A 16,439-nucleotide genomic window follows, 5' to 3' on the forward strand; every position below is an offset into this window, starting at 1 on the left:
TTAAAGATTGAGAAATAGTGACCAATATTTATTATCAAAACCCAAATTGTCGTTGAACAAATAAAAACCCCTCAATGAATTAACAATGTTAATGCGAAAAACTAACATGATCCCATATATGAATTAACTTGCAAATTTATAAATATCATTAATAATTATACCGAAATCCGAAAAAAAATAATCAAAGATTGCCAAATTACTAACATTTTTGAATATAGATTCAAAGATGCAAATGAATAATATCACTGAGACATGATCTTAAAATATTGTATACGTTATAATTCACACATGCCAAGTATATAGAGGTTCTAATATTCTCCAAACAAATAAACAATCACATAGTGCTCCTAAGCATTCGATCATCAACAATCTTGGGGCAATAAAATATTGACTCATGCATAAGAAAAATATATATACCTCGCACATCTACTATGGAATATAAAATGTTTAACTACGTTTAAACATTATGATTATGTGCATGAAATGATTATGTGAACAAATGAATTCAAATATACAAGTGAATGCATACAAAAAAAATGTATCATAATCATAATAATATAAATTTAGTATAGATAGAAATACTTACAAATTAATTTGGTAGAATTGTTAAGTATGAATCGAAATCAAAGTTGAATAAATATAAGTTTGTAACAAACCTAAATTTGATGGTTCTCCCAAATTTGTTATCAATCTTGATTAGAGAATCGTGCTGATAACGTGTTATAATTCTAATTTGATAAGAGAAGATAATATAAAGAGAGAGAACAATATAAGAGAAAGTGAGCATTGTTATATTATATTATTCCAAGTACATGTTCATATATATAGAGAATACAAAGAGACCTTTTGATGAAAGGTAACGATGGTTCCTAAAGGATAAGGAGATGAAATGTTACAATGGTTGGGAATAGATACAATGGTTGGGGATGTAAGGGTATAATGGTCATCCACTATACATATTTTATAACAGAAGTATCATTTTATGTCAAAAATATGTAATTTTTTTTATAATAAAATAGTCATTTTTTATATCATTACATCATATATAGAATATTTATTAGGACGGTTTTTGATCTATAATTCTATATATAGAAGACAAAGTCGTCTTCTTGCATCGCCTTATTTCGCATCAGACAACTCTCTCACAGTGAGAAGCACATGGGTGGTGGGACACCCCCATGTGCTTTCCCACTCACACCCTAAATGGGTTTTTTGTGAGGGGAAATGGTATCCGTCTGACCATTTCAGACGGATATGGCGGTCTGAAATAAGAATTTGTGATAGAAGTATGGTGGATGGGTCCGTGTTTTATGGGTGGACAACGTGAACTTGTGACTTTGGAACTATAGGTCTATTGAGTGTTAGACTATATTTGTGGTCGTAGTGTGTAAGGTCCTCTTGCCTAAAAATGCTACTGAAGGTAGTTAGTAACAAGATCCTGTTTTGTAGACTTTGTGTGTAAGATCGTCATATATATTATACTTCATCCATTCTCATATGATGTACCCATTTTATTAAAATATTTCACTCATATATTTAAAAAATGGTTACATCATATAAAAACGGAGGAAGTATAAGAATTTGTCATTTTGAGTTTTGGGCTCTTCGTTCTTGAGTTATGAATTATGATTAAGTCAGATAATGCATTGAGTTCGGATTGGGTAAACATTACTTTCAAATCTCATTAACACATTCATTATCCATTTATCCATAAAACTTATCATTGGTGATTCGCCATCTATTAACCAATTTTGATAAACGTTTTGATTAACATATATAATGCTGGAAAATGATGACTTTTAGTTAGAGGTGGCAATCGGATCACCCAGGTCGGTTCAAAGTGGGTCAGGTTAAATCGGGTATCGGTTGTGTTAGGTCAATGGCGGGTTCGAGTCGGTTACTGTTCATGTCGGTCATCTTCGGGTCGGGTCATCAACGGGTGGCAAGTCGGGTCGGGTCATTAGCGGGTCAATTCCGAATTAGGTTATCAACATATATTTTGTCTTACGTATTAAGTTTTTGATGGATAATTTTATGTTTAAACAATGTGTATTTGTATTTATTGTAGTTTTAAGTGATAACAATTAAGATGAATGTCATTTTGGTCTTAGTTATATCATTATTAAGCTAGTTCATTATCGGGTCATTCATCTGGTTGAGTGAATATCGGGCACGGGTCGGATCGCATCGGGTTGGTACAGGTCGGGTTCAGGTCGAGTCGAGTTCGGTTCATCCAATTTTCAGGTTCTATCAGGTCAGATTTCGGACGTCTCGAATCGGATCAAGTTTTACCAACTCTAATTTTAGTTTATCGAAAAGGTAAAGTTATCATTATCTTAATTCGGACCTTGGCCTAAAATGTGTTCCATAAGGCTCCATATGTCCTTTCACAAGACTTGTGCATCAAACATCCAAACTCCTTGGGAAATTATCGAAGATGATAATTTATGTGTTATTAACTCAATTCGTAGTACTTCTTAGATCCCTTGGGAAATTTCTAATATTATCAAGGATGTGGAATTAGATCTAGCCTTCATTTCTTCGATGAAGTAATAATTAAACATTGTTTCCGTGAAGCAAACAAGGTTGCTGACTTTATGGCTTCTATTGGACATTCATGTACAACTCTTTCGAGGTGGTTTGAAAGCCGGTGGCTTCAACTTATCTCACTCATTCAAAATAATGAGATTGGTTGATCATATCTTAGAGGATCAATCTAGTTTTCTTACCTTTAAAAAAAAAAATCGAACTCCTTTGATTCCATCCATAATAATTCCATATCCTAGAAAGTGTGGCCAAAATCAGGATAAATTAAAAGGAAAGTTTTACCAAAAAAAAAATAATTAAAAGAAAAATACGATATTTTAACTAAATTTACCACCCGTGGGCCGTGGTAGATATAAACATAATCACAACCAAATCTTATTATTGTTCTTTTTTTTTTTTAAAAAGACGGTCACAACCGAAACTTATTGTATCCTCTTAAAACCCTTTAGTCAGCAAACCCTCAAAATTCTCCCGCCTTCAACGAAAACCTTCAACCTTCAAGAAACAAAAATCTCCAGAATCTTCTTCACAATGATTGAGCAAATCAGTACGTTTAAATTTCACTTTAATTTTAATTATTTTGTATGATGAACAATTATCATTTTCTTAATTTTCAAATTATACTAATCATCAATTCATCATCTTATGTATTGCTATACGAGCGTATTACGTATATTATCACTGTTGTTTTGAATTTGATTTGCATATTTGTGTTTATTACTGTGTGATTCTTGTTGCTGTTCCAGGAATTTATTTAATTTGTTTTAATTTTGATGATTAATCAGTATAATTGCAAAAAAAAAAGGAGAAAATTAGAGATACAATTTGTTATGTTTAATTTGATGTTTTTCATGTGAATTGACATTCAATTCATATACTAAATTGCGGTTTTGATCACGGTCACAGTGTCGGTTTTCGTGGCTTAATATCGCTTAATGCCGCCAATATTGCTGTTTTTGATTGCTTTGCTGTCATGGCTGATACCGCATCCAAGACCAAGTTTTTTCTACTTTTGATACAGAGTATTTGATTTGATACCGCATCCAAGACCAAGTTTGTTCGCATTTTGTTTACCACGACCGCATTACCAACTGTTGAGACGATTTTAGCGAGATTAGGAGGCTACAACTGATATAGTAGCCAAAACTGAGATTTTTCACTATGGCTGGATGCTTTGTGTTTAATTTTGATAATTACTATGGTTTCAGACTTTCATTGAACTATTTTGATCTTTAGGGTGTGTTTGGATTGAGTGATTTGGAGGGAAAAGAAAGGGAGGGAGAGTAGGGGATTTAAAATCCCTTGTTTGGATAGCAAATGAGGGTGGAGGGAAATGGAGGGAGAGAGATTTGGAGTGATTCAATTTCTCTCCTCCAAGCCTAATCAAAATCTCTCCACAATAGGCAGATTTGGAAGGAAATTGTATCCAAACACCCACACTCCATTCCCCCTCCCCTTCCTTCCCCTTCCCTCCTTCCCCCTCCCCTCCCTTTCCCTCCTTTTTTCCTATCCAAACACACCCTAGCAAAAGTGGAGGGAAAGGGAGGGGAGGGGGAAGGAGGGAAGGGAAAAGGAGAGAAGGGAAGGGGAGGGGGAATGGAGTGTGGTTGTTTGGGTACATTTTCTCTCCAAATCTTGCCTATTGTGGAGGGATTTTAATTAGGCTTGGAGAGTTGGAGGGAGGGAATTGGATCCCTCCAAATCTCTCCCCCTCCATTTTCCTCCACCCTCATTTGCTATCCAAACAAGGAATTTTAAATCCCCTACTCTCCCTAGGTTTCTACTGGGTGTGATTTGACGGAATTTGTTTCCTTTAACGGCGGATTAAATTAAGTTTGATAGATAAGATGTTAATTGTTCATAACTAATACTGTGACCGTGATCATCAAATGTTATTGTTCATAACTGATGTAATTTGTTAAATTTGGGGATGAAGGTACTCAATACGGTATACAGGCGGTAGGCAGACCAACTTTTGATGATGCTCTAGCTTATCTAAGAGCGGTGAAGAGAACATTTTCCGACAAGTTGGAGATTTATGATGGATTTCTACAAATTCTGCATGATCATAGACATAGCAGGTCTGATTATCATTGAAACTATTGATGGTTTAGTATACTTGTGCTTTGTTACGCGGTATGTGTAGCTAGCTTATCATTTTCGTTTCTGTTTTGGGCGTTTGTAGAATCGACACTGCTATTGTAGTATCAGAGATTAAGGAATTGTTTAAAGGGTATCCGCAGCTGATATTGGGCATCAATACTTTTTTGCCCATTGGATGGGAAGTTACCCTTACACCTGAGGATGCGCAACCTTATGACGAAATAAGTGTCGGGAGTTATTCTGGTGCCGAGAATTATGGTCCTTCCGGAGTGTCTGATTCTTCAGATGATGAGATCAGCAGTGTAAATGGTACACTCCTAAACTTTGTTTTCAATGCTTATATTGATGTTTTTGCCCCTTACACGGTTACTGGTTTCCTTTATGACACTGAGAATCTCATTGCAGCTATGTACCGTCGAGACTGTAAGAAACCCCGACTAGAGTGACCACGCTGATGGAAGTGAGCTCTATCTGAATACCCGCAAATAGTGAAACTTATTATGACTTGAAAAGATGACTTGATTGTTGAAACTATTGAAGCTGTGAGCAATGCAGTCCTAGTTTAAGTAGTTTGGGACTTTGTCCTAAGAATGTAAGGATCTCTCTTTTAATGTTCCTCACAATTTGTGATCTTTAGTCAGGAATTCAGGAAATTACAGCATGATGCGACTATAGTTGTTATTTTTTGTTATGCAAACTAAGCAAACCAGTGTGTTTCTGGAATCGATTACTCTCGGTTCAGTTTTCTTAAAGACGGAATGTTATAAATCTCATCTTATTGATGAATGATGAGATTGTCATGCTTTTATACAACCATTTCTGTATTACAGGACAAAATTCGAAAATTCTGAGAAAACTTGAAACAACCCAGGATTTTCTCCAAACTTCTATAATTTTCGAGTTTCTAGTCTTTAGACAGCCTAAATTCAAAATCAATCTTCTGTTAGTATGTAAACGCATACAACTCGTATGGTCATAGTAACAGGAAATTCATACACTCGTATGGTATAGTAACAGGAAATTACAACTCGGCTTGATTTTGGGTAGTGTCTTTTGTACTGCAAGTCCATGTGTGTTTTTGTTATCAGTTGCTCTCCTTTGAGTCTCCTGCAAGGCCTTTATATCGTGTAAGACCGACTCAGAGAGAGTAGCCCAACGAAATTGTTACTTCTTCGGATAAGGTAAAACGTCTAAGTCCGTGAGTTTTGACATCAATGCAAATAATTAGCTACTCTACAGGACTACAGGTAGCATAATGCACTGTGCACAGGAAAGTGCTTAGATTGTCGATCAACAATGCGTGTAGGATGTCGCAATTTGACATCAATACAAATAATTAGCTAGAACTTAAACGTATAAAATTAATCACCCGCAGTTGATACAGTATAATACTGGAAGGATATAGTGGGCTATGGTCGGCATAGTGTGACGATCCGCACACTCGAGCCCTTAGATTTATTTATGCTTATGTAATTTCATTTCCCTTGTACATTTGTAGTAAGTATTTTCTTAGTAGTTTTAGAATAGGTTTCCATAAATAGGTATATCGCTATTCTGAACTAAACTTGTAAATTCAATGTTTTCTCTTAGGGATGTAACTATCATATTTCCCTCTTTAGGGAGTACTAGTGAATGAAAATCTGCTTCCTACCTTGTGCCTTCGTATTGCTTGTTGTTGCTTTGTTGTGAACGACTCTTAGCCTTCACTTTACTAACAAGCCGTGTTTGTGGGATCGACACTAGGATCCCGACTCACACCCCGAGACCGATTACGAGTGCCTAGTGCTTGACAAACACTAGTGCCTGACGCTCTCGTTGCAATCCTGTCGAGTGTTGCCGAGACCCGAGTATCGTGCTAGTGAGCGATCCTTCACTAGTACGAAGAGCCTTGTCGCTTGCATCTTGCCTTGAGACGGGCAAGGGTGCGCGCCACGGTTCGGCTAAAGTATCGGACCGTGACACATAGGCTGGTCATCATTCCACGAAAGGGCGAGTTTTCCCTGCTGCTCTATGAAGCCAGCTTTCACTGGTGTTCTAGTGCGCTGATTTCACCGCAAAGGGATCCACAACCACCAATAACGGCAAATCTGCAATGGGTTCGGCTTTTCGTACACGTACCCACTACTCCGGTACTACCAATGCAACAGCTAACCAAAAAAGTCAGGCCGGCCAGAAGCCGGCTGGGCTGCAAAAGTTCGGCCTAAAATATCCTTATTCATTAATGGGCCCGAGCTGGGAAACTTTGGCTTAGGCCCCGTCCTGAGGCGTGATGGGTTGGTGCTAGCACACGGGTTGGAAAAATAGACTGTGTGGAGGGTCGGACCAAGCCGGACCGTCACGTTAGCCATGTCTAATAACACATGAGCGGGGTTTTATTAAGTGCACACCTACAAATTGGTAAGTGGTAACGACTGTAAATTCGAAAAACAGTTAAAAGATATTTTAACTAAATAATAATTAGTCTGATCTCAATTATTTCTTTACTTTCCATAAAATATCTTTTACAAAAAAATACTCCCAAAAATAATAAACAAACTATTGAGACGGAAGTCGGATATATAAATCACTCTTTAGTTTGTCCTCTTGGTCACCATTCACCAAACCCTCCAAAATCTCCCGCCATTAACAAAAACCTCTAAAACCTTCAACTTCCAACAAAAAAATATCCAGAATCTTCATCACAATGATTGAACAAACCAGTACGTTTAAATTCTACTTTAATTTTCATTATTTGTATGATTATTAATCATCATCTGCTTAGTTTTATAGTAATCATCAATTATTCATCGTCTTCTTCATCTTCTGTATTGCTCTACGCTCTTATATTATCACTGTCGTTTTGAATTTGAATGTTTTTTATGTTTATTTCCATGTAGTTCTTGTTGCTGTTGCAGGAATTTATTCAATTTGTTTTAATTTTGATGATTAATCAGTATAATTGCGCAAAAGAAGAAAAATTAGAGATATAATTTGTCATATAGAGTGATAATTAGATGTTTACTAAGTTTATTAGGTTTAATTTTGATGTTTGTCATGTGAATTTACATTAATCTCATATATATTAAATCTCGGTTTTGATCACGGTCACAGTGTCGGTTTTCGTGGCTCAGTATCGCTTAATCCGGCCAATATTGCTTCAAAAGTAGTTGAGACGACCTCTAAAACCTCTATAACGCGGTAGCAGATCGTTTTCGAGGGCTGATGTTTAAAAACATGATTTTATTTAATTTGTTTAATCTTGATGAGTTTACAGAGTGAGATTGAAAAAAACAAGAGAAAATTAGAGATTTGGTACGCTAGATACATACTCCGTTTGTCAAAAATCATTTGTTTACGTTTGATTAAAGACCGCTCACAAAGAATATAAAAAGTAAACAAATGATTGGGACGGAGGTGGCAGATAATTAGATATTTTCTTGATTTGTAGAGAGATATAATGAGGTCTGGAGAAGTACATACTCGATTCTTGTTTCGTACAAAATTGTACTGCAGTTTTTGTTTCTTTGATAATAAGTTTGATATGGTTAATTATTGGTGATGAGACCAATATGCGACCGATTTATCAACGTTTTTAGGTTACAGCTACTGAATTTCACTGTATTTTATGACGATATTGGCCTCATTTAGCAAGATTAAGGCATGATATCTAATATTGCAACCAAAACCGAGATTTTAATACTTTGGCTGGACGAATTGTGTTTAATTTGATGCGTAATTGCAGCTGCAATTGGTAGGTTTTTAGGGTTTCTGCTGGTATGTATTGCTTATTTAGTGTTTTATCAAATATGATTGTTCTTAAATAATGGAATCTATGTAATTTTGTGTATGAAGGTACTCAAGGCGATATGCAGACGGAACACAGACTAACTACTAATGACGCCTTAGCTTTTCTAAAAGTGGTGAAGGATACATTTCCTGACAAAATGGAGATATATGAAGAATTTCTACAAATTATGAAAGATTTTAAACAGAAAAGGTCTGATTATCGTCGAAGCTATTTAATGTTTTGTATACTTGTGATTTATTATATCATGTGTAGCTTATCAGACTCGTTTGTTTCTTGGGCATTCTGTAGAATCGACACTTCAACTGTACGAGAAAGAGTACAAGAACTGTTTAAAGGGCATGACAAGCTGATTTTGGGCCTAAATATTTTTTTACCTGATGGATACAAAATTACCCTTCAGCCTGAGGTTGAACGACCTGCAGTGAAGAAGCCAGTTGAATTTGGTACTGCAGTAGCTTTTATAACTAAAGTTAAGGTATCTTCACGATCATGCAATGTTAACGGGTATATGAATATCATTGTTTTTATAGAACTTTTGCTCGAAAAATGACCCGTTCTGCTGCAGTATCGTTTTCTAGGTGATGACCGTCGTATCTACAAGTCATTACTCGACATTTTGGGTGTGTATAGAAAAGAAAACAAGACCATAAGTGAGGTCTACCAGGAGGTACGTTAAATTAGCTTCATGTCCCTCATTCAAGGGGTCGTGTTGGTTTGGAGTAAATCAATGATATCATTTTCACCTTCTGCAGGTAGCTTTGCTCTTTCAGGATCATCAAGATCTCCTTGACGAGTTCACTCAATTTCTTCCCGATACTTCAGGTCAACACGACAACTCGTCCATGGATACTGACGAGGTATTTTGTCATGGTTGTCACTTGTGATCGTTTTTACAGTTTTTGATTGTTGATCCTCCTCCTTATGTTCTTCCTATTTAATTTCCTCAGAAGGAACAGAAATTCACTGATGATGTTTCTGATCAAGCTGCCGGGAATTTTGATCCTTGTGGAATATCTGATTCTTCAGGTGATTAGATTTGTCTAAAATGTTCACTCCTAATCTTTGATTTGAATGCTCATGGTTATTTTAAAAATTTTACCCCCTTTCACTATCAGTGTTGCAGAATCGGTGTGTTTTCATTTTTAAATACTTGAACTAATGTAGTATGCCGGATGTTCAGAGATTTGATTGCGCTAGCTTTTCTTCCCTAAAAGACTCGAACTTGAAAGTTAAAACTGTAGTCCCCTGTTGCTAAGAGAGGAGATCCTCTGTCCCATTTTATGTCACATGCTTTCTTGAAAAGATATGAGCAGGAAAATAGGACAGAAGTTTTACTCTCGGTTGCTTAGCTCTCTACTTTGTGTTTTTCTAGTCTCAGATTTTGTTTGACATGATGAGATTCTCTAATATTCGAACTTCATTGCAGCTATGTACAGTCAAAGCTGTGAGGAACTCGACCAGATGGAAGAGAGGCAACAGATGGACGAGAGTGACCTACCTGATGGAGTTGCTCTCTATCTTGCAAATCTCCGTATATCTTTAAACTTACAATGAATGAGCACTGCAGTCCTAGGTGAAGTAGTTAAGGATTTTGTCCTACAGAATGTTCCTAACAATTTGTGATGTTCAGTGAGCCAGTCAGGCATGGACCGTCCCTTCTAAACATAATTACATATATGGTTACCGTAATACAAATTACAATAGACTCAATTCTGGGTATTTTCTTTTGTACTACATGCACTTGTGTTTTTGGAATCAATTACTCTTCATCGAGTTTTCCTAAAAGTCGGTCGTACAGTAGCCCCTTGTGAGTTCTGAGGCTGTCTGGGTAAGGCGGAATGTCATAATTTTCATCAACCCAATTGGTTTTGTAGTTGAATTTAATGTTAATGAAGTCATCTGACTGATGAGCTTGTCATACTTTTATACAACCATTTCTGTATTGCAGGTCGAAATTCCGAAAATTCTGAGCAGAACATGGAAACAAACAGGTTTTTTCCAAACTTCTGTAACTTTTGAGTTTTGACAGTCTAGATTTAACATTATTCTTCTGTTACCATTAGTCCATTACCAAGCTTAATATTCGAGTCGAAAGTGAACTACATTCACACATAAGCATGATTATTATAGACCTAGATAGATAGGAGTACTTAGATAGCCTAACTACCTTCTCCTCCGGTTTGTACGAGTCTTAGCAAGGCCTTCCTGGATTTTGCACTTCCTTATGAGAATCCTTAGCACACCATGGGTCAGTTGATGCTCCACATCGATAAGTTGGCAATAACCACAATTAAAGGTAACAGAGCCGCAGTAGGCTCGACCTCCTTGGTCCAAAGGGTGCTCTTTCTTGCCTTGTCCTCCATAAAACAAAGCCTCATTTTTCTTTTTTGAAATCATCCCTTCAACTTTGTACTGATATTCACCAATCCCCGGCATGTCCACCCTTATGTACATCAACTCATCTGTTAGGCCTTGGAGTACTCGGTTTTCGTATACTCCTTCCACTCCTTGCATCAGAAAAGGGTTGATGTGGGGAAATGCTATGTCCGGAGATACTGCAACCAAAATTACATGTACCTTATGAATAATCAGTATAAATGACAGATTTATATAATATGGGTCGGTCTGACGATAATCTTAATACCTGAACCACCCAGAGAATGGCATGACTGACATCCATCAATCTCATTATTAACCACAGAATCATCCTCACCGCGGTCTTCAGCAGTGGGTGCTCGTTTAAAACCCGACAAGAAATGGAGCGTACCCTCTGAACCCGGGAAAAACAACCTCATTGATCCTTTGTTCACCTTCATCTCAATATCAATCTGGGTCGGGTCTCGGTCCAGAACCACATAACCACCATAAACCCGTTCTGACAAGTCAAACTGGGTCCATAACCTGGGTGCTTTACCTGAGAATGTCACAGTTTGGGTTTCAGCATACTTGACCAACTTAACCCCGTCTGGTGGGACCCCAGGCATGTCCACCCGAACGTAGAAACCCGAGTTATTAACTTGACGGGCTTCGAATGCTCCGGTTGGTCCCGGATAACGGTATAGTTGGAATGGATGATCCTTCTTTTCATTTTCTGCAATTTCACACATTTATACCGTAAAAATCATTTTCTGCAATTTCACAACCCCATTTAATTGAATCTAATCTGATAATCCATTTATCTCAATAATTTGTCAACTATTCTATTTTGTGATCTATATTCGAATCATAAGTAAAGAAATAATTGGGACGGAGGAGAAACTAAATACTTTAGTCAGTCTATTCAAAATTATTAGTGTGAGATTATATACATGTGATAAATTAATTTAGGTAATAATTAGCCTACTATATGAGACGGTTTTACACAAGTAGTCTAATTTTGTGTAAAACGGAATCACTAACGAAAAAAGGAACCAGTAGCCACTAGCCATATGTGATATGCCCATATTAGTTTACAAACCGCTGACAAAATATCCGTTTTACACAACTTTTATGTAAGACGGTCTTAATTAGACAATTCAAAAACAAAAGTAACTTTAAATTATTACGTACCAGAGGGTAGAGATGATGAAGATGAAGATGAAGCTGCCATAATTTTCTTTTACTTTCTTGTTTTTTTTTTGCAAGAGGTGGTGGTAAATAGTGATGATAAACTTTGTTGAAGGTAAAAAAAAACACCAATTCTTATTTCAGACCAAGGTATCCGTCTTATTAATAAGACGGATACCATATTCTCTCACAAAATGCCCATTTAGGGTGAGTGGAGAAGCACATGGGGGGTCCCACCTTTGTCCCCTCTACCCATTTCCTCTCACACAACGACCCGTCTTAAAATCCGACCCGTTTTAAGCAAGACTTACTCAAAAAAAAAATGTAAAAATATGGGTTGAGCAGCTGGATCCTGGATGGTCCAGTTTTACAGTGCGTGGCAACTAGTTTTTGGACGTATGTTGAATTTTTCTTGGGCAGTACTCATTTACACAGTAGCACCCATTTCTTTTTACAATTGGTCTCCCTTTTGACGGGTTACCATTTGTGACGGATATTTTGTGAGATAAAATGGTAACAAAATGGGTTAGTGGAGAAAGGGGACCACATGAATAGTGTTTCAGAGAGAGAAAAAGTGGGTACATTGTGAGGTAAAATGGTATCCGTCTTCAGCTTGTGACGGATATGTCATGTCTTCAATGAGAATTTGTGTTCTTTTTAACGGTCCATATCGTGTTCTGGGTTTATTGAACGGCTCTAAATTCATGCATGAAAATAAATAAATAATTTTGGTATAAAATAAAAACTAAATAAGGAGAAAAGAATTTGAGAGTATCTTTTGCCAAAAAATCTTCGGTAAGTCTCACTTTAGACGGAATAGGCCGTTGAAATGAGAACTTGTGTATAATCTTTTGTTTTCTAGCTGCTAGCTAGTAACTACTGAGTTACTGTCTCTCTTTTTTTTTTTTTACTTTTGACGGAGACTTGTCTAAAAATGGTAGAATTTGTCTGCAGCATGAATTTGGAACTCTTATGACGAGTTACAAATTGTGACGGAAGAAATGTGATCATTATATAGACTGTCATACAGAATACGAAATTACAATGGGGCTCGGTTATGGGTATTTTCTTTTGTATTGTATGCCCTTGTGTTTTACATATCAGTTATGCTCCATTGAGTTTCCTTATAGACACTAGACAGTCATACAGAATACGATCTGCCAAAAGAGAGAGCAGCCCCTAGCGAGGTTGTCTGAATAAGGCGGAATGTCATAAATCTCGTCGACTCAATTAGTTTTGTAGTTGAGCTGATGTTAATGACTACTGAAGTCATCTTATTGAGGAGACTGTCATACTTTTTCACATCCATTTTTGTATTGCAGGACGAAATTCAGAAAATTCAGACAAAAACATGGAAAAACCAGGTTTTCTTCAAACAACTTCTACAACTTTCGAGTTTTGACAGCCTAGATTTAACATTAATCTTCTGCAATATGCAATTCACCGACCATAGTTAACGAGATTCACACGTAAGCATGATTAAGTGTATCTGAATAAGGCGGAATGTCAAAAATCTCGTCAACCATTTCTGTATTGCAGGACGAAATTCAGAAAATTCAGAGAAAAACATGGAACAACCAGGTTTTCTTCCAACTTCTTCTACAACTTTTGAGTTTTGACAGTCTAGATTTAACATTAATCGTCTGCAGTATGCAATTCTCTGACCATAGTTAACTAGATTCACGCGTAAGCATGATTATTACAGACCGACATACTTAGATTAAGCGTATCTTAATCAATCTCAAACCCGAAAATCAGTTACTAGCTAGTTAGCCTAATTACCTTCTCCTCCTCTGGTTTGTACCCATCTTAGCGAGGCTATCCTGGATTTTGCGCTTCCTGATAAGAACCCTGAACACACCATGGCTCAGTTGATGACGCACATCGACAATTTGGCAACAGCCACAGTAAAGGTTAAAAGTGCCGAAGTAAGCCCGACGTCCTTGCTCCAAAGGGTGCTCTTTCTGGCCTTCTCCTCCATAAAACAAAGTGTCGCCTTTCTTTTCTCTAGTCCTCACTTCAACTTTGTACTTATTTTCAGCAATTCCCGGCATGTCCATTCTTAAGTACATCCAATCGTCTGTCATGGGTTCAATTACTCGGTTTTCGTATACTCCTTCCACTCCTTTGATCAGAAAAGGGTTGATGTGGTAAAATGCTATGGTCGGAGATACTGCAAGCAAGATTACATGTGCCTTATGAATCAGTATAAATGACAGCTTTATAATATGAGTCGGTCTTACGATAATCTTAATTCAGGAGATAATCAAGCATTTGCCGATTAAAAAAAAAAAACGGAAAATGCACGCGGTGCCCTTGAGGTTTGCAATTTTGCCCAAAATACCCAATTTTTTTATCTGGAAAATTTTAAGAGCCATAACTCGTGATTACGAGCTCCTGACGTTTTTTTTTTCAAATTGATCATCTTTTCGAGAACTCGACTTGAAAAAAAAAAGAAATTTGTGGAGTTTGAATTCGTGCCCAAGAGATATCAGTTAATAGATCTTACAACCAGTTGTAACCACTTGTATGCTCTAGAACTCGAGCTATATAATAAAGTTTTCGAGTTTTGTTTTAAAGAAGTCGAGCTATACCATAAAATTTCTGAACTCACTCACTTAAACATAAAAAAATTAACTTTAAGAAAACTCAAAAAAATTACACATAAGCTCGATAAGATATAACTTGGTTGTATGATGCTACTGTACCACTGGAGGTATAATGTTATTTGTGCAAAAGATATGGTCGCTCAAAGTTTGTTCGGTCAAAAAACCTTTGACATACAATAACACCTAGCCACGTGATCCAAATACGATAATTTTTTTTTTCAAATCGTAGTTCTCGGAAAGACGATCGATTTGAAAAAACAAGTTATCACTTTCTGAACTCGTAAACACGGGTTATGGCCTCCTAAAGTTTTCCGGATAAAAAAATTGGGTATTTCGGCCAAAATATCAAACCTCAAGGCACTGCGTGCATTTTCCGAAAAAAAACTGACCTGAATCACCCTTAGAATTGCAGGACTGACATCCATCAATCTGATTGTAAACCACAGAATCATCCTCACCGCGGTCCTCAACATTGGGTGCCCGTTTCAAACCCGACAAGAAATGGAGTGTACCCTCTGAACCCGGGAAAAACAACTTCATGGACCCGTTTTCCACTTTCATTTCAATTTCAATCTGGTTTGGGTCTCGGTCCAGAACCACATACCCACCATAAACCCGATCAGAAGAGTCATAATCCGGCCACAACTTTGGGGCTTTACCCGAGAATGTCACGGTTTGGGTTTCACCATACTTAACCAACTTGACCCCGTCTGGTGGGACCCCTGGCATGTCCACCCGAACGTAAAAACCCGAGTTGTTTACTTGACGGGCTTCGAATGCTCCTTTTGGTCCCGGGTTTAGGTCTAGTTGGTATGGATGTTCCTTCTTTTCATTTTCTGCAATATCATCACTTAATCTAATCTAAATATTTCATATGTACCAATCATTTGTTTACGTTTTTACTTGGATGTTTTAATTAAAAGTAATCAATTAATTGGGACGAACCGAACATTACAACAACAACAACAACAACAACAACAACAACAATTAGACTGAAATCATGTGCATGGAACAATTAATAAAATGTAACCTATTGTGAAACGATTTTGCGAGAATAGACTAATATTGTGTAAAACGGATTCATTAACGATTTAAAAAAAAAAAACAGTCATTAATTTACATGGAAAACAAAAGCAAACAAAAACCCGGTAAAAAATATCCGTTTTACACAAATTCTTATGTAAAGCGGTCTTAATTAGACAATTCAAAAACAAAGTAAGGTTAAATTATTAGTGTAATATGACAGTAAAAACATGCCGTAATATATTTTATTACATACCAGAGGGTAAAGATGTTGAAGATGAAGCTGCCATAATTTTGTTTTACTTTCTTGTTTTTTTGTTTTGCAAGAGGTGGTGGTAAATAGTGATGATAAACTCAGTTGAAGGTAAAACAAAATGTAAAAAATGGGTTGAGCAGGTTAATTTTTGGATGTATATGGAATAATATTTGCTTGGGCATTACTCACAAATTTTTACTGTCATTGTAAATTGCAGTGCTTTGTTTTCTAGTAACTGTGTCTTTTTGTTTTACTTTTGACTGAGACTTGTATGAAAATGGTAAATTTAGCTGCAGCATAATTAATAGAAAAAAAAAATGCATGTGGATGCTATAATTGAAAACCGTCTCACGATTATGTTCATTCATAAGTTCATTCATGACAAGCTACGAATAAATTGTTTAACTAAATGTAACGTTATTTTGTTAATTAGCCCGAGTATATTTTTAGTTATTTGTCTCAAATCGTATTAACTCTTACTTTTAGACAAAAAAAAAGCTTAGATAATGGATTACGGATTTGTATTTTTTTCTCGCCCCGACCAGAAAACTAACCCATCCATCAAAAA

The 16,439-nt window shown here is 36.5% G+C and overlaps 4 protein-coding genes across 5 annotated transcripts; 2 read left to right on the forward strand and 2 right to left on the reverse strand.

Moving 5' to 3' along the window:
• Window positions 1-2,933: 2,933 nt before the first annotated feature.
• Window positions 2,934-5,375, forward strand: LOC141602359 (paired amphipathic helix protein Sin3-like 3). Its single transcript, XM_074422655.1, has 4 exons — window positions 2,934-3,094; window positions 4,484-4,628; window positions 4,733-4,959; window positions 5,056-5,375. The coding sequence occupies exons 1-4, from the start codon at window positions 3,079-3,081 to the stop codon at window positions 5,094-5,096; spliced, it is 429 nt and encodes a 142-aa protein (XP_074278756.1). The 5' UTR covers window positions 2,934-3,078; the 3' UTR covers window positions 5,097-5,375.
• Window positions 5,376-7,206: 1,831 nt separating this feature from the next.
• On the forward strand, window positions 7,207-11,964 carry LOC141598789 (paired amphipathic helix protein Sin3-like 4). Its single transcript, XM_074418564.1, has 7 exons — window positions 7,207-7,349; window positions 8,482-8,626; window positions 8,726-8,912; window positions 9,003-9,104; window positions 9,190-9,294; window positions 9,385-9,463; window positions 9,864-11,964. The coding sequence occupies exons 1-7, from the start codon at window positions 7,334-7,336 to the stop codon at window positions 9,989-9,991; spliced, it is 762 nt and encodes a 253-aa protein (XP_074274665.1). The 5' UTR covers window positions 7,207-7,333; the 3' UTR covers window positions 9,992-11,964.
• Window positions 10,418-12,104, reverse strand: LOC141598788 (uncharacterized). The gene is made up of 3 exons (XM_074418562.1): window positions 11,987-12,104; window positions 11,082-11,528; window positions 10,418-10,992 (listed from the first exon to the last, which is right to left on the reverse strand). Exons 1-3 carry the CDS (start codon window positions 12,024-12,026, stop codon window positions 10,601-10,603), a joined length of 879 nt encoding a protein of 292 aa, XP_074274663.1. The 5' UTR covers window positions 12,027-12,104; the 3' UTR covers window positions 10,418-10,600.
• A 1,394-nt stretch (window positions 12,105-13,498) lies between these two features.
• Window positions 13,499-16,021, reverse strand: LOC141602360 (uncharacterized). Of its 2 annotated transcripts, none has more exons than XM_074422656.1 (3): window positions 15,872-16,021; window positions 14,982-15,428; window positions 13,499-14,156 (listed from the first exon to the last, which is right to left on the reverse strand). In XM_074422656.1, exons 1-3 carry the CDS (start codon window positions 15,903-15,905, stop codon window positions 13,762-13,764), a joined length of 876 nt encoding a protein of 291 aa, XP_074278757.1. In that variant the 5' UTR covers window positions 15,906-16,021; the 3' UTR covers window positions 13,499-13,761. The 2 variants fall into 2 exon arrangements, with proteins under 2 accessions (XP_074278757.1, XP_074278758.1); XM_074422657.1 differs by having other exon boundaries at window positions 14,982-15,448; window positions 15,872-16,020.
• Window positions 16,022-16,439: the final 418 nt, after the last annotated feature.

The sequence above is a fragment of the Silene latifolia genome, chromosome 9 (genome assembly GCF_048544455.1).
Source record: "Silene latifolia isolate original U9 population chromosome 9, ASM4854445v1, whole genome shotgun sequence".
Classification (NCBI taxonomy): domain Eukaryota; kingdom Viridiplantae; phylum Streptophyta; class Magnoliopsida; order Caryophyllales; family Caryophyllaceae; genus Silene; species Silene latifolia.

Coding starts and splice junctions, on each gene's coding strand:
- LOC141602359 (XM_074422655.1), top strand. Junction 4,629..4,732: donor CATGATCATAGACATAGCAG/GTCTGATTATCA, acceptor GGGCGTTTGTAG/AATCGACACTGCTATTGTAG. Junction 4,960..5,055: donor TGAGATCAGCAGTGTAAATG/GTACACTCCTAA, acceptor ATCTCATTGCAG/CTATGTACCGTCGAGACTGT.
- LOC141598789 (XM_074418564.1), top strand. Junction 8,913..9,002: donor CTTTTATAACTAAAGTTAAG/GTATCTTCACGA, acceptor GTTCTGCTGCAG/TATCGTTTTCTAGGTGATGA. Junction 9,105..9,189: donor TAAGTGAGGTCTACCAGGAG/GTACGTTAAATT, acceptor CACCTTCTGCAG/GTAGCTTTGCTCTTTCAGGA.
- LOC141598788 (XM_074418562.1), bottom strand. CDS start 12,026: ATGGCAGCTTCATCTTCATCTTCATCATCTCTACCCTCTG. Junction 11,529..11,986: donor TTCATCATCTCTACCCTCTG/GTACGTAATAAT, acceptor GTGAAATTGCAG/AAAATGAAAAGAAGGATCAT. Junction 10,993..11,081: donor CCATTCTCTGGGTGGTTCAG/GTATTAAGATTA, acceptor TTTTGGTTGCAG/TATCTCCGGACATAGCATTT.
- LOC141602360 (XM_074422656.1), bottom strand. CDS start 15,905: ATGGCAGCTTCATCTTCAACATCTTTACCCTCTG. Junction 15,429..15,871: donor TTCAACATCTTTACCCTCTG/GTATGTAATAAA, acceptor ATGATATTGCAG/AAAATGAAAAGAAGGAACAT. Junction 14,157..14,981: donor CAATTCTAAGGGTGATTCAG/GTCAGTTTTTTT, acceptor TCTTGCTTGCAG/TATCTCCGACCATAGCATTT.